The sequence below is a fragment of the Pelmatolapia mariae genome, linkage group LG15 (assembly GCF_036321145.2).
Source record: "Pelmatolapia mariae isolate MD_Pm_ZW linkage group LG15, Pm_UMD_F_2, whole genome shotgun sequence".
NCBI lineage: Eukaryota > Metazoa > Chordata > Actinopteri > Cichliformes > Cichlidae > Pelmatolapia > Pelmatolapia mariae.
The window spans coordinates 32,609,029-32,624,975 of record NC_086240.1 but is presented as its reverse complement, the minus strand read 5'-3'; the positions used below and the strand labels follow the sequence as shown (position 1 = coordinate 32,624,975).

Here is a 15,947-nt window from a genome sequence, read left to right as displayed (position 1 = left end):
TAAATATTTCTTTCAAAAGAAGACACACAACTAAAAAACCCTGAAAACCATAAATTTCACACCCAAGCCTCAACTCTCACGGCCTGGTACCAAACGACTCACGGACCGGTACCAGTACGTGGCCAGGGGTTTGGGGACCGCTGGCTTATGGGTTATCAGTATTACTGACTGGATGGAGATTTTGGGTATAAGTCTTGCTATTTTAACGAGAAGCATCTCATGGTCATGTCAAAATTCTTAATCCCATCTACATCTAGAAAAAACAACAGACGCATTTCGAGCAGAATCAGACAGATACCTACAGATAATTAAGCCATTTTCTGTCCCTCTTACTGACCAGCTCACCAGCAGACAACTAACTGATAGCAGAAGTCATCACAGTGCTGTAAAAGGTCCCTTGCAATGTTCTGCACGCCCCAAACGACCTCAGCTTGTCCAGCCGATAGGGCCATATTTGCCCCTTCTTTTTCAGAGTATGAGTGTTATGTGACCAGTTCACTTTATTGGATTTCATATTGTATTTGAAGTGCAAAATATAGAGGGTAAAGAGAAAGAGAGGGAGCAATGTTCCCTGAGGGGCCCCGTGCTGCATACCACCACCTCACAGACAGTCCTTAATGTACTTCACTTAATGTTCTTCACAGAAAAAATCCAAAAGATTAGACAAGCAATTGGTACATCAACAGCAGATCCAGGACATGTACTGTGTCCACCAAAAAACTGTTTAAACACCATCAAACAGTTTCACCCTATTAACAACAAAGACCTGGAGGACATCTTAGGTCAACTGAACTCCTCCTCCTGCTGTTTAGATGTCCTGCCAACAAGTTTTTTCAAAAAGGTCTCAAAGACTTTGGAGTCAGACCTGTTACAGATCATAAACTTTTCTTTAACGTCAGGTGTGTTTCCAGAATCACTAAAAACTGCTGTAATTAAACCTATACTGAAAAAGGACAATCTTGACAAGACACAAATGAATAACTACAGGCCGGTCTCAAACCTCCCATTTTTAAGTAAGATCATTGAAAAAGCAGTTTCTCAACAGCTCAATTACTTCTTAACACAGAATAACTGCTATGATGCCTTCCAGTCAGGTTTTAGACAGAACCACAGCACTGAAACCGCTCTGACCAAAGTGTTTAATGACATATGTCTGAATACGGACAGTGGAAAAATGTCAGTCTTAGTTTTACTGGATCTCAGTGCAGCATTTGATACAGTTGACCACAACATATTACTCAAACGACTGGAGAACTGGGCAGGTCTTTCAGGAACTGTACTAAACTGGTTCAAAACATACTTAGAAAACAGGAAATACTTTGTATCAATAGGTAACTTCACATCTGAGCAGACAAGTATCACATGTGGAGTTCCCCAAGGTTCCATCTTGGGACCCCTTCTGTTTAACATCTACATGCTCCCACTGGCACAGATTATAAAGAACAACAAAATAAACTATCATAGCTACGCAGATGACACACAAATATATATCACAATGTCACCAGGAGACCGAGGCCCTGTACAGGCTCTTGGTAAATGCATTGAGGAAATTAATGACTGGTTGTGCCACAATTTTCTCCAGCTAAACAAAAACAAAACTGAAGTAATAGTCTTTGGTGCCAAAGAAAAACGATTACAGGTCACCAGAGAACTTCAATCTATACACCTAAAAACCACCAACCAGGCGAGAAATTTGGGTGTAGTGATGGATGCAGACCTAAACTTAGAAAAACACATTAAGACAATAACAAAATCAGCTTACTATCACCTCAAGAATATTTCAAGGATAAAAGATCTGATGTCTCAACAGGACCTGGAAAAACTAGTCCATGCATTCATCTTTAGTAGGCTTGATTACTGTAACAGCATCTTTAAGGGTCTACCAAAAAAATCAGTCAGACAACTACAGCTCATTCAGAACTCTGCTGCTAGAGTCCTCACTAAGACCAAAAAAGTGGACCACATCAGTCCAGCTCTGAGGTCTTTACACTGGCTGCCTGTCCGTCAGAGGATAGACTTTAAAGTTCTGATGCTGGTCTATAAAGCTCTGAATGGTTTAGGACCAAAATACATCAGTGACCTCCTGACCCAGTATGAACCTTCCAGATCCCTCAGGTCATCTGGATCCGGTTTTTTATCAGTTCCCAGAGTCAGAACCAAACACGGAGAAGCTGCATTCAGCTTTTATGCTCCATATATCTGGAACAAACTCCCAGAAAGCCTCAGATCAGCTGAAACACTCAGTTTATTTAAATCCAGGTTGAAGACTCACCTATTCTCAGCTGCTTTTGAATAAAGCACCAAATCCACACTTTTAAGCTTAAATTTCAAAACTTACATTTTAACTACTGACTTTATCTACTGTTCTGATTTTATCTACTGTTTGATTTTTGATTTTAAATACTGTTTTGTTTGTTTGTTTGTTTGTTTGTTTGTCTTAATCAATTTTAAATCATGCTTTTTATTTGTTTTTGTTTTTAATGTCTCTGTAAAGCACTTTGAATCACCTTGTTGTTGAATTGTGCTATATAAATAAACTTGCCTTGCCTTGCCTTGCCTTACTGTGGTTTGTTGGTGAGGCAGTCGATTGACACAGTTAGTGTTTTTGCAGACTTTTCTTTCCTGTCTTCAATTAGGATAGAGTTTATTCATTAGGTAGATCAGAACTCCATCATATAGAAAATCTGTTGAGGGAATTTAAGCTTTGAGTTCCAAAGCAGCATACAAGAAACATAAAGGATTTAGTGTCTCTGTAAAGAGGAGTAGGCCAAAATCTCTCCTGGGCTGTGTGCAAATCTGGTGACTAAGAACAAGAAAAATCTTACCGTTGCGCCACAGTGTTTTACTTGAGGATCAAATATTTATTTCCCTCATGGACATTACACCAATTTGTAACTTTAATTGAATGTGTTTTTCTGGATTTTTGGTTGTCACTCCATCTCTCAATTACTGGAAACTACCATAAATATGAGAGATTTTAGCAATTTCTTTGTAAACGAGCAAACTTACAAGTACAGTAGGGGATCAAAAAATGATTTCTCCCACTGTATTGACATGCCATAGCCTGAGGGACAGTGAATGACCCAATTATACACACAAACATGCATGTTAAAAAGATATCATACACATTAAATAACTCATAGGTGCCCAGTTGTGCAAAGGTTTAGTGATATTAAAACTAATGATGTCAAGTGGAATGAACTGGCAAAAGAAAGCTAACTGTACCGCCATATTTTATGTGTGAGTTAGGCTAAAAAGTTAGTGTCTCTCTTCTCTGGATTTAGCCATGCAGGCCTGTGGTGCATCAGTCCTGTTGATCTCTTCTGTACCATGTTATCTCATTCTCTGCTGTTTCCTGTAATGGAAAAAAGAAATAAAATAGGACTGTCATCATAGATAGACTTCAGGAATCAGATGGACCATGCCTCTTCCTCTGTGGAATAGAGCTGTACAATCAGTGCTGAGTGGAAATGCTGTTTTACTCTCTCTCACTTCCTGTCTAAAACGTAGGTTACAAGCTTGTATATTGCTTTTATGATGTCCATGTAAAAAGAAATCATCACAAAGTGCAATCATTTCAGACAGTTAACAGTAAAGTTTCAATTTGGAGGCATTTACTAAAACACTTGTTGTTTATATAACTAAAAACTGTCATATGACATGACTGACATGACTAAAATCATCAAATAACATCTCAATGGCATAACTCTCTCGCTTGTTCATTTACTTTCTCTCTTATCATGTTTGGTCAGAGACATTAAATAATGTAGAAGCTAGAGGGATGTTGGTTTAGTGAAACATCTGCTTACAGTAACATAACATTTTGTCATGAACTCAGTTGTTATTTCGCTTAAGCTTTCTCTTATCACCTTCAAACACGTGTGTGCAAGGAGGAATAAGGAGAGTAAGTAGTATGACTTTAAATGACAGCAGCATAATGACTCAAATGACTTTCATTTGATTTATGTCTGGCATGTTGCCATTTATTTCACTAGTAAACAGCAGTAAATTTATATTATTTAATGTATTTGTTATATTTGATTTTACAGAGTTTTGCAGCTGCTTAAGTTGAGACTGGTCTTGGCTTACACATAAAATGATTTCCAAACTCTTCCTTACAGTAAGGACTGTAGCTTATTTATTTATTGATATTAAATCTGTACTTGGTATTTGTAATACCAAGCCAAGATATTGGTATTGGATTGTTTTTATAGGAATCCACCAAGCCTCCATTGCTCACCTACAGCTTGTGCAAAATGCTGCTGCTCGATTTTTTATCTAGTGCAAGCAAGCAAGAGCACATCACTCAAATTTTAGCTTCAAGTGTTTTACCAATCCATTTTAAAATCGTTTTATTTGTCTTTAAGTCTCTCTAATGGTTGTGCCCCATTTTATCTGTCTGAACCGCTGCGCCCACAAGTCCTGTCTCTTGCTCTCAGGTCAGCAGACCAGATCCTTTTGCTTGGTACAAAAATGCAACACAAACTCAGAGGTGACAGAACTTTTGCAGTTGCAGCCCCAAAATTATGGAATTATTTACCATTGTACATCAGGCAGGCTGTTTCAAAATTAAAAACACAGTTTTACTCCCTGACTTTGACCCAGTGTAAGGTGTTGACTGTGTTTTTAAGCTACCTTTTATGTCCCTTTTTATTGTTTAATCTCTACAGCTCTTTTGTGTTTCTATATCTTTTACCTTCTTTTTACGTAAAATATGGTATGGATCAGTGCAGCCCTATTTAATTTTTTGAAATCAGATTTAATGTGTGATTTTTTTTCCAGTGACATATGTAAAGAAAGTTAATTTAAGTAATGTTTGAAAACTTAAATATTAATTTAGTTTACAGCTGTTTGAGCTAGTTTCAGTGTCTATTAAGGGCTTGCTTCTCAGCAAACCAGCCATTAAATTACCAAATTTGACCCCTGTTTTGGGGTTTTACACTCTCACTAGATTATTTCTGTTCAACTTACTTGATTCTACCAGAACTGTACATACGCCAAGAAACCTGAAGAATAGTGGTGTCACTGTCTGGTTTTCCTGGTTAATAACCTGCTATGGCTTGTTTCCAGTTCTCTTCCCAGCAGCTGTCAGGATGAAGAGGAGGAACCCTGGTAGTGTGAAGAGGTTGTAGAACAAAACAAAAGAACAGAAGAATAAACGGCATCCTCTTGGGCTCTTCTTTGGGACTTCTGTCTGCACTGGCGCTCACTATGAGTTAGAGCATGTCATAGCCCATTGCTACAGCTGCTTTTTGGAGACAGCAGCAACCACAACTGGAGACAGCACCCTGCTTCATGAACCAGCGGGATGCAGCGGAGGTCCTCGCACTCTCCGAGCGCCTCCTCGTAGCTTCACACAAAGGACAAGTTGACAGTGTGGTCCAGCTTATCAACAAAGGCGCAAAAGTAGCCGTTACCAAGGTAAGTGATACAATTATGTACACTACCAGTCAAAAGTTTGGACACAGGACTATTTACATTGTAGATTCTCACTGAAGGCATCAAGACCATGAGTGAACACATATGGAATTATGTAGTAAACAAAAAAGTGTGACATAACTCAAAACATGTTTTATATTTTGGATTTTTCAAAATAGCAACCCTTTGCCTTGATTACTACTTTGCACACTCTTGGCATTCTCTCGATGAGCTTCATGAGGGAGTCACCTGAAATGGTTTTCCAACAGTCTTGAAGGAGTTCCCAGAGACGCTGAGCACTTGTTGGCCCTTTTGCCTTCACTCTGCAGTCCGTATAATCCCAAACCGTCTTGATTGGTTTTAGGTCTGGAGACTGTAGAGGCCAAGCCATCTGGTGCAGCACTCAATCACTCTCCTTCTTGGTCAAATAGCCCTTGCACAGCCTGGAGGTGTGTTTGGGCTCATTGTCCTGTTGAAAAATAAATGATGGTCCAACTGGATGGGATGGCATGTTGCTACAGGATGCTGTGGTACCCATGCTTTTTAGTATACCTTCAGTTTTGAATAAATCTCCAACAGTGTCACTAGCAACACCCCCCCCCCCCCCCCCCCCCACACACACACACACACACACCATCACACTTCCTCCTCCATGCTTTACTGTGGGAACCATGCATGCAGTTCCCCTTTTCTGCTTTGCAGAAAGACACGCAGGTGGAACCAAAGATCTCAAATTTATACTCATCAGTCCACAGCACAGATTTCCACTGGTCTAATATCCATTTCTCATATCTCTTCGCCCAAACAAATCTCTTCTGCTTGTTGCTTTTCCTTAGTCGTAGTTTCTTAGCAGCTATTTGACCATAATGGCCTGATTCACGCGGTCTCCTCTGAACAGTTGATGTAGAGATGTGTCTGCTACTGGAACTCTGTGTGGCATTTCTCTGGGCTCTAATCTGAGGTGCTGTTAACTTTCGATTTCTGAGGCTGGTGACTCAGATGAATTTATCCTCAGCAGCAGAGGTGACTTTTGGTCTTCCTTTCCTGGGGCGCTCTTCGTGTGAGCCAGTGTTGTTGTAGTGCTTGATGATTTTTACAACTGCATTTGAGGACATATTCAAGTTTTTGTAATTTCCCAGACTGACTGACCTTCTGTTCTTAAAGCAATGATGGACTGTTGTTTCTTTTTACTTAGCTGATTGTTGTCAAATATGGCTGTCAGCTGTGTACCAAACTGACTTCTACACAATACAACTGATGGTCCTAACCCCATTAAGAAGGCAAAAAATTCCACCAACAAACCCTGACAAAGCCCACCTGTGAAGTGAAAACCATTTCAGGTGACTCCATCATGAAGCTCATTGAGAGAAGGTCAAGGGTTTGCAGCGCTATCAACAAACCCAAGGGTACTTTGGGGAATCTAAAATATAAGATATACTTAGAGTTATTTATCAATTTTTCTTTTCTACATAATTCCATATATCTTGCTTCATATATTTGATGTCTTCAGTTTCTATCTACAATGTAGAAAGTAGTAAAAACTAAAGAAAAACCATTAAATTAGAAAGTGTGTCCAAACTTTTGACTGGTAGTAAACTTAAATACTACTTTTGCTATTGTACTCTTACACAGTGACGCAGTACTTTGTTCTATGCCTTTAAGTGCTTTCTGTCACAAGATTTAAAAGAAATTTGACATGCAAATTCAAAGAACCAGGGATCACAACCATTAATTTTCCAAATAATCGGATAATTTTTAGAATTGAACCTACACCTAAACTTACCACTGGGGCTGAGAATTGCAGGGTCACTTAGATGACAATTTGATCAGTCTACAGAGCAATTTATCTTGACAGCTATAAGTCAAACTGTCATCTTCACAAATGGTGCAAGCCTGCAATTTCCTCTAGTTTGTTCATCAGGTTGAATTTCAATTTTTTTCCAAGGATTCATTTTTTGGAGAAGCATTTGTTTTGCAAAAACCTGCAAAACAAATATTTTTGTCAGCCTCAAGTACTTCAGCTTGAAAACTAACTTACAAAAAAATGTTCAATCCTTTTGTTAAGGTATAACAAGGCGCTTGAAAGAAATGGTTCAATCTGGGAAGCATGAAAGGTGGGATGTATTCTAAGGCAAGCAGAATGTTTTACTCAGACAGTAGTGGGGCTGGTAATGGAGTTGATCATGTAGTGGCCAGTGTAACTTGCAGGCAACCAAACTTTCAGACCTTGGATGGTAACAGGGAGCTCTAGATTGCTGCTCATTCTATTCAGCAGTGCAGAGAAGTGCTATTCAGTTATATTTTCAAATCCATCTGCATCTGTGCAGGGGCTGCTGCACAGATGGTGTTACCAAATCCTTTTCCTGAGCTGGGACTAATGAATGCTGGTAAGCTAAGGATAGCGAAGGAAGAGTTCTGTACCAGATAACATTAGTGAGTTGTGACCATACGCTATCCAAGATAACTTTAAACTCCAGGAAGACAGAATAATAGTGGACCTATTAACTATGGAGACCATTTGATTTGAATCAAAGGTGAAATCAAATAGACCAATACGGCAAGGCTGGGATGGTCCATTTGGTAAAGTAAATCTGTTGGGCATCTTTCTTTGCCTTTAGACAATAATTCTGATGGCAAAAGAACCAAACGGGACAGGCAAAAAAAACCAAAAAAAACAAACAAACTATGGAGACCACTAATATCTCTCCACATAAGGAGGTAAGCAAGTGACAAAATCTAATCAAAACCTGCAACACCTGCTGGATAAGATGGTCATTTCCCAGTGTGAAGTCCTAACATTAAGGCCTTCCAGTTACCCCCTTCCACAAAGGTTAGCCTGACTTTCAGCAGCTTGCAGCTGCTAATTACATGGAACAGGTGTTAGAAGCTGGGAAAAGTAACTACAGGGGCAAAGCTTACTTTCTTGTCCTGAATATTGGAACAGCACTGGACTGACATCGGAGTCTAGAGGCATTTAACTCCACAATGAACTGAAGTTTGGGGTTGGGTTAGACCAGGATGGGTGCTGGTGTGAAATGCTCCTTAAGTTGACGGAAGGCAATGTCAATTTCTGTGGACTGAGAGATGGGAACTTTGGGAGAGATGAGTTTGGTGAGTGGAGTATCTGTCTGAGTGAAGTTATGGAGGGCTCCTCAGCTTAAAAGCTGACAAAACCTAAGAAGTGCTGAAGTTGCTTCTAGGTGGTTGGTACTGGCCACTCATCCACAGCCTTGGTCTTCTCCAGGTCTGTCTTCACCTGCATCCCTTGAACACATATTCCAAAAATGTTACACATGAAATTCTCACTTTTCAGTTTTCATGTACAGTCAATACTCCAGGAGCCTTTGGGGGACTTGGTTTATATGACAGCAGTGTTTACTGAGAGATTTGAATAAGACCTAAATATTGTCAAGGTATATGAAAGCAAACATGTCCAAGAAATAGCTTAACACATGGTTTTTAAGAGCCATGTTAGTCAAACCAAAAGACATCAGTAAATACCCAAACTGTCCCAGGGGAGTGTTAAAAACTGTTTTTCCACCCATCATTCGGTTAGTCTAAGCAGGTGGTAGGCAAGTCCAGTTTTATGAAAATGTTGGCTCTGTGTAATGGTTTGAATGCTCAGCTGATGAGAGGGAGTGGGTATTTATTTTTAATGGTGATCTGCTCTGATTAACTCCATGTTAATCTATACAAGGTCTTAAGCTTATTTTACACTAGTACCTACTCGGCTTGACTCGACTCAAGCTGAGATGGTATACCTTCTGCTAAGTCTATGGCTTGTTGTTAGACTTGGGGATCACGATCTTGGATTTTGTGCAGCCATTTCCTTCACTGTTGGGTTTCAAAAAACGGAGTTTCTCTCGGTTTGTGGGCTCATCTAAAGGTCACAGCCCTAGTGAGGACAGAGAGGCAACAACTGCAGACAAAACAAACTTTGTTACAGAACTTTGCTGTTTGTTCAGCTCATGTTGAACAACAGGCTGCGCTCCCTAACCGGGAGATAGCTAGCAAGTTTACGGATTACCTACCAGCAACTGCTAGCTCGCCAGATAAATAAAATAAGAAAGGACCCCTGGACTGGAAAGGCTGGTTACCCAGTATGCCACCCAAGAAAGGCCCAACACCAGAGGAGGTCGAGGACATAAAAACCTCCCTCGGAGCGCTGTGCGGAGACGTGGCCGCAGTCAGGGCGCAGCAGGAGCTGCTTCTGGGGCTTCTGGAGGAGGTAAAACAGCTACGCCTCCAAAATGCCCAGAAGGACAGACGAATCATGGATCTCGAGCGGCGGGTGGATGAGCTGGAGCAGTACACCCGTACGAACGACGTGGTCATCAGCGGTATTAAAATCAAGCCGCGCTCGTATGCGCGCGCGGTGGCCGGGAACGTCGGGGAGCCCAGCGACGAGGAGACCCGCTCGGTGGAGCAACAGGTGGCGTCCTTCCTCCAAAGCAAAGGGATAGAGATGGACCTGGAGCATGTAGAAGCATGTCACCCACTGCCCAGTAGGAGCGACAGACCGCCGGCCATCATTATGAGATTCGTCAATCGGAAGAACAAGGTCGCACTGCTGAAACAAGGACGCAAACTGAAAGGCACGGATGTTTTCATTAATGAGCATCTGACACAAAAAAACGCAGACATCGCGAGGAAGGCAAGGCAACTGAAGAAGAACGGTAAAATACAACATACATGGGTAACAAACTGCAAGATTTTCATCAAGCTAAACGGGACACCAGAAGAGGCAAAAGTACTGATAGTGAGGAACATGGAGGACCTGGACAAATACAACTGACACCAATGTATCGAGGTAATATATAACTCTAATGACAATCAAAGATGATAAATACACCAACATCTCTAATTACACCAGGAAATGACATGGACACGTTGAAATCAATTCTCCAACAGAAAGTAATTGATCTAGATTGTGAATATAAGGAGCATAATATAATAGACCCAGAAATAGATTCTGAAAGTAATTTTCTCTCTTCTTTTGTTAAAAATTGTAATTATTTCACACAGGAACAATATGAAAAAAAAATCAACCTAGACGGGAAGCTCTCATTAATTCACTTTAACAGTAGAAGTATGTACTCTAATTTTGATTTCATTAAGGACTACTTGCAACAATTTTCTCGCCCCTTTAGTGTTATAGCCATCACTGAAACTTGGTTCAATGTCGATAAAGGAATAGATTTCGGTTTGAATGGATATGATTTAAAATACATGAATAGATTAAATAAGGCGGGCGGAGGGGTTGCTATATATGTTCATAACTCTATAAGATATAATGTTGTAACAACTATGTCTATGGCTATTGATGGAATTTTGGAATGTTTGACTATTGAGATCATGAATGAAAAAAAGAGAAATGTTATAATAAGTTGCATATATCGGACACCCAGTTCAAGTATTGACATTTTTAATGAATGGATAGAAAAAATGTTTGCTTCGGTGAACCAAAAATTACTATTCATCTGTGGTGATTTTAATATTGATTTGTTGAACCCAACAAGGTTAAAAGCCATTGATGACTTTACTGACACGATGTACAGCTTATCACTATATCCAACAATAACAAAGCCAAGCAGAATAACATCACATAGCGCCACTATTATTGACAATATTTTTACTAATGTCATGGATTTCCAAATTAATAGTGGCCTGCTTGTCTGTGACATAACTGACCACTTACCAGTTTTTACTTTGTGTGACTGTGATTTTAAAAAAATAGATACCAAGATTACGATAGCAAAGCAAACAATAAATGAAGAAGCAATTCATGCCTTCAATTTCGATTTAGCGCAACAAGATTGGAGTTCGGTGTATGAAGAGTCAGATGTGGACAAGGCTTATGAAAATTTCCTAGATATTTTCACTATGTTGTACAATAAACATTGTCCTGTAAACGAATACAGGACAAAGAAAAAAAAGATAAAAAGTCCTTGGCTCACAAAAGGAATTATCAATGCTTGCAAAAAGAAAAACAATCTGTATAAACAGTTCATCAAAGTAAAAACAAAAGAAGTGGAACAAAGATATAAAGCATATAGAAATAAATTGACTGATATTATAAGAACGAGTAAACAACTTTATTATAGAAGAAGATTATATGAAAATAAAAACAATATAAAAGGAACTTGGGATGTGTTAAATAACTTAATTAAACAAGGATCTTCTGGAACATCATATCCTGAATATTTCATTGATGCAAATGGTGAAAATCACAACATGAGTAACATTGTTGATGGGTTCAATAAATTTTTTATAAATGTTGGCCCTGAACTAGCAGCGGACATCCCGTGTCAAAAAAATGAAAATATCAGTAATATAAAATCAAATCCCTTTTCACTGTTCCTCTCAGCTACAAATGAGCAAGAAGTAATAAATATCACATTAAAATGTAAAAGTAAGTCTTCAATGGATTATCATGACATAAATATGTCTGTAGTTAAACAGGTTATTCTGAATATTGCTAGTCCCTTAACATATGTCTGTAATTTATCATTTCAGTCCGGTTGTTTTCCAAAAAAAATGAAAATTGCAAAAGTAATACCACTATACAAAAGTAATGACAAACACAGTTTTACCAATTATAGGCCTATTTCTCTACTGCCTCAATTCTCAAAAATTTTAGAAAAACTTTTTAATTCAAGATTAGAAAAATTCCTTGAAAAACATCAAATAATAAATGTTGGTCAGTATGGTTTCAGAACGCAAAGAACCACTTCAATGGCGATAATTGACGCAGTAGAAGAAATTACTAATGCACTGGATAAAAATAAATATGCAGTTGGTATTTTTGTTGATCTCAAAAAGGCCTTCGACACAATCAATCACTCAATTTTATTGGATAAATTGGAAAGATATGGTGTTCGAGGGAAAGCTGGTAACTGGTTAAAAAGTTACCTAACGGGTCGGGAACAATATGTTAGCATAGGGCATTACCATTCAGAAAAACTTGGTATTACATGTGGTGTTCCCCAAGGGTCAGTGTTGGGACCAAAACTTTTCAATGTTTACATAAATGATATTTTTGATGTTTCTCAAGTACTTAAACTCATACTGTTCGCAGATGACACCAACATATTTTTCAGTAGCGATGATTATACTGATCTTGTAATGACCGTAAACAGGGAGCTAAAATTAATAAAAAAATGGATGGATATAAATAAATTATCATTAAATATAAATAAAACTAAAGCAATGTTTTTTGGTAATTTAAAATATAATATAGAATTACCAATTATTATAGAAGGTGTACCCATTGATAATGTGAGTGAAAACAAATTTTTGGGAGTCGTAATTGATAACAAAATTTCATGGAAACCCCACGTCAGACACATAAAAACCAAAATTTCCAGAAGCCTCGCAGTTTTGAACAAAGTGAAACCATACCTTGATAAAGATGCACTTCGTACTCTGTACTGTACCCTGGTTCTTCCATATTTTACATATTGTGTGGAAGTGTGGGGAAACACATATAAAAACACAACTAATCCATTAGTCACAGTACAGAAACGAGCACTGCGTATTATTCACAAGGCTGGTTATCTAGATCATACTCACAAACTCTTTCTTCAGGCAAAGTTACTTAAATTCCAGGATCTGGTTAATTACAATACATCCATAATCTTATACAAAGCCTTTAATAAACTTCTACCTGCAAATTTACAATCTATATTTGAAATTCGAGAAAGGGCTTATAATGTGAGAGGCTTTGGAGAATTCAAATTACCCAGAACTCGAACAACCCGTAAAGGTTTTTGTGTGTCTGTATGTGGTGTGAAAATCTGGAACAGTCTGAGTTTACAACTGAAACAATGCAAAAATATTCATAGATTTAAATTCCTCTACAAACAGTCGGTCTGGTCACAGTATAATCAATGATGGTTTTAGTGTACTCTGACATGTCTGTTCTCTTACCATTGTTGGTATGGATTCCAAGGGAAAAAAAAAAGAAAAAAAAAGTGTGTGTATGTATGTATATATGTACATGTGTGTGTAGATACATATGTATGTATGTATATGTATGTGTGTTTGTTACTTGTAATTATTATTGCCTGTTACCTGTGGTAACGCAATTTATAATTAATATGTTCTGTATTCAGTTATGAAGGTTCTATTTGTTTTGCTTGGTTTTGTTTGTTTGGTTTGCAACGATGGGCGTAGCTGCGGGAAGCTTATTGTTTTTTGTTGATGAATGAACATAGGGGTGGGATTTAATAAGTTTTCTTCATCCCACTCCTTTTCAGGTACATTTTGTTTGTTTGTTTTTTTGTTTTTGTGCACTTTATGTTCAATATATGTATTTGTTGTGCCTGAAATGAACAAATTAAAAAAAAAAATGGTGGTTTTTGATTTCTATATAGGAATTACACTCATGAATCATCGAGTAACGCGATTGACTGGCCAATTTATGGCATGGAGTCTGTTGACGTCACATTTTTGGATGGACTCAATTCACTTGGAACCTATCAGAACAGGTGCTAAAAAAGTACCTGGTACCAAGTGGTACCCCTTAATGGAAAACCCTAAAAACCCAGTCGGGGGAAGTTGAGCCAAGTAGGTACAAGTGGAAAAAGGCATCAGTGTCATGTTTTTTGGTTTGGCAATAAAAAAAACCCTAACAGTAACCGGAGCAGAAGACGGCCGGATGATTCTTGCTGCTAAGCATTTCCGTGTATTTTTCCATGGCCTCTCTTTCTGGCTGAGAGAGGTTGTATAAACTGCTGGTGGGCAGTGTGACTCCTGGTAGAAGGTCGATGGCACAGTCATATGGGCAGTGTGGAGGCAGAGACAGAGCTTTGTCCTTACTGAACACCAGATGGAGATCATGGTATTCCTTTGGGACTGAGAAAATACAAAGCAACAAGTACTCATGGTGGTTGCTAGAAAAAAATGAGATGAACAAGTTCTGTCTTGGGTAGGGCTACAATGATTCATCAAGTAATTAGAATATTTTGATTTAAAAAATTTTGGACACAATGCTTTGATGCATTGTTTAATACACGGCTCTGTAGTGCATCGATTTCTTTAACAATCGTGAACGTTTCACCTACATTTGCACCTAAAAACAGACCTGCAATACAAATATTTAGGAGCAGCAAGTGAATAAAAAGTCTGACAATGTTAAGCCCACGTAACCAAACACAAAACAAAAACACTGATAACACAACAGCAGCAGTGCTGATGACGTTGGCATAGTGTAACATGGAGCTGGAGTCTGTTTACATACCGCGAAGAGTAAAGAGGCAGAGCTGTTACCAAGATGGTTAGCTCAAGTTGAGTGAATGAAAACGTGTTTCTAGCATCCAATACAGGAGCACTTGTTCCTGTAATCACCAATAAAACCTTTACTGGGAAAAAGCTATCGGGAGTCTTTCATCAAAACACCTGATCAAAAAACTCCAACGAGAAGAAAAGCAAACTCTGTAGCTTCTCCTGTTTATTTTATACAGCGAATAATTCAATTCAGTTCAGTTTTATTTATACAGTGCCAAATCACAATAACAGTCGCCTCAGGGCACTTTATATTGTAAGGTAGACCCTATAATAATACAACAACCCAACAATAATAGAACCCAACAATTATATGACCTACTATGACAAGCACTTTGGTGACAGGAAGAAGGAAAAACTCCCTTTTAACAGGAAGAAACCTAGAACAGAATCAGGCTCAGGGAAGGGCAGCCATCTGCCGCAACTGGTTGGGGTGAGGGGAGAAAGACAGGACAAAAGACATGCTGTGGCAGAGTGAGAGAGATTAATAACAAGTATGATTCAATGCAGAGAGGTCTATTAACAAATAGTGAGTGAGAAAGGTGACTGAAGAAGAAATACTATATGCTTTACCAAAAAGAAAAGACACTGTCTCTACTTTCAAAATTAGGCTTAAAACTGTCTGATGAATCCAAATTTGAAGCTGGTTCCACAGAAGAGGGGCCTGAAAACTGAAGGCTCTCTGCCTCCCATTCTGCTCATAAATACTCTAGGAACCACATGTAATGTGGCTCCTAGAGTATTCAATAATCTGCAGTAAGCCTAGAGAAGTTGTATTAAAACAGATGCAGATGACCTGTTAACTTAGTCTGATACTAGACTTGTTAAATTATACAGCTTGCTGGAGGCTGACGGCAGCTATTCTATTGTATATGGAAGTGATACCTGCAGCAAACAGGGGTGAGTCTAAAGGGTGGATAGGGTGTACTTGGTCCGTGTACATGTAAAATGTACATGGACCATTAAACTCTGAGCCACTGACCTGAGGGTTGTTAGGTTAGACACTGAATTAATATTATTAATATTAATATTAATGACATGCTCATAACATGTTTTCAGCACAAAAACATGTCTGCTATTAATTTCAGAAAACCTTCCAAACAGACAGAATGAAGATACATTTTTATGCCTTTGTTTAGATTATGTAGTTGATATTTGACTATACTTGAGATTATTTATATTATTTTTGGATTTAAGAAAACGCTGTTTGCATGTTTCAATTAAACATAACGAGTTGAAGTTGG

General features: G+C 38.5%; 1 protein-coding gene across 4 annotated transcripts in view; it reads left to right on the top strand.

The window, feature by feature from the left end:
- The window catches only part of ankrd6b (ankyrin repeat domain 6b), a 67,691-nt gene that overhangs the window by 13,701 nt on the left and 38,043 nt on the right, over positions 1 to 15,947 (top strand). For 2 of the 4 annotated variants that reach the window (XM_063495134.1, XM_063495133.1), the window contains exon 2: positions 5,071 to 5,421. In XM_063495134.1, coding sequence (XP_063351204.1) covers positions 5,296 to 5,421 — 126 coding nt within the window. In that variant the 5' untranslated portion in view covers positions 5,071 to 5,295. Of the gene's footprint in view, positions 1 to 5,070; positions 5,422 to 15,947 lie in introns of those variants that run through there. The other 2 variants (XM_063495132.1, XM_063495131.1) reach the window with 1 other exon arrangement.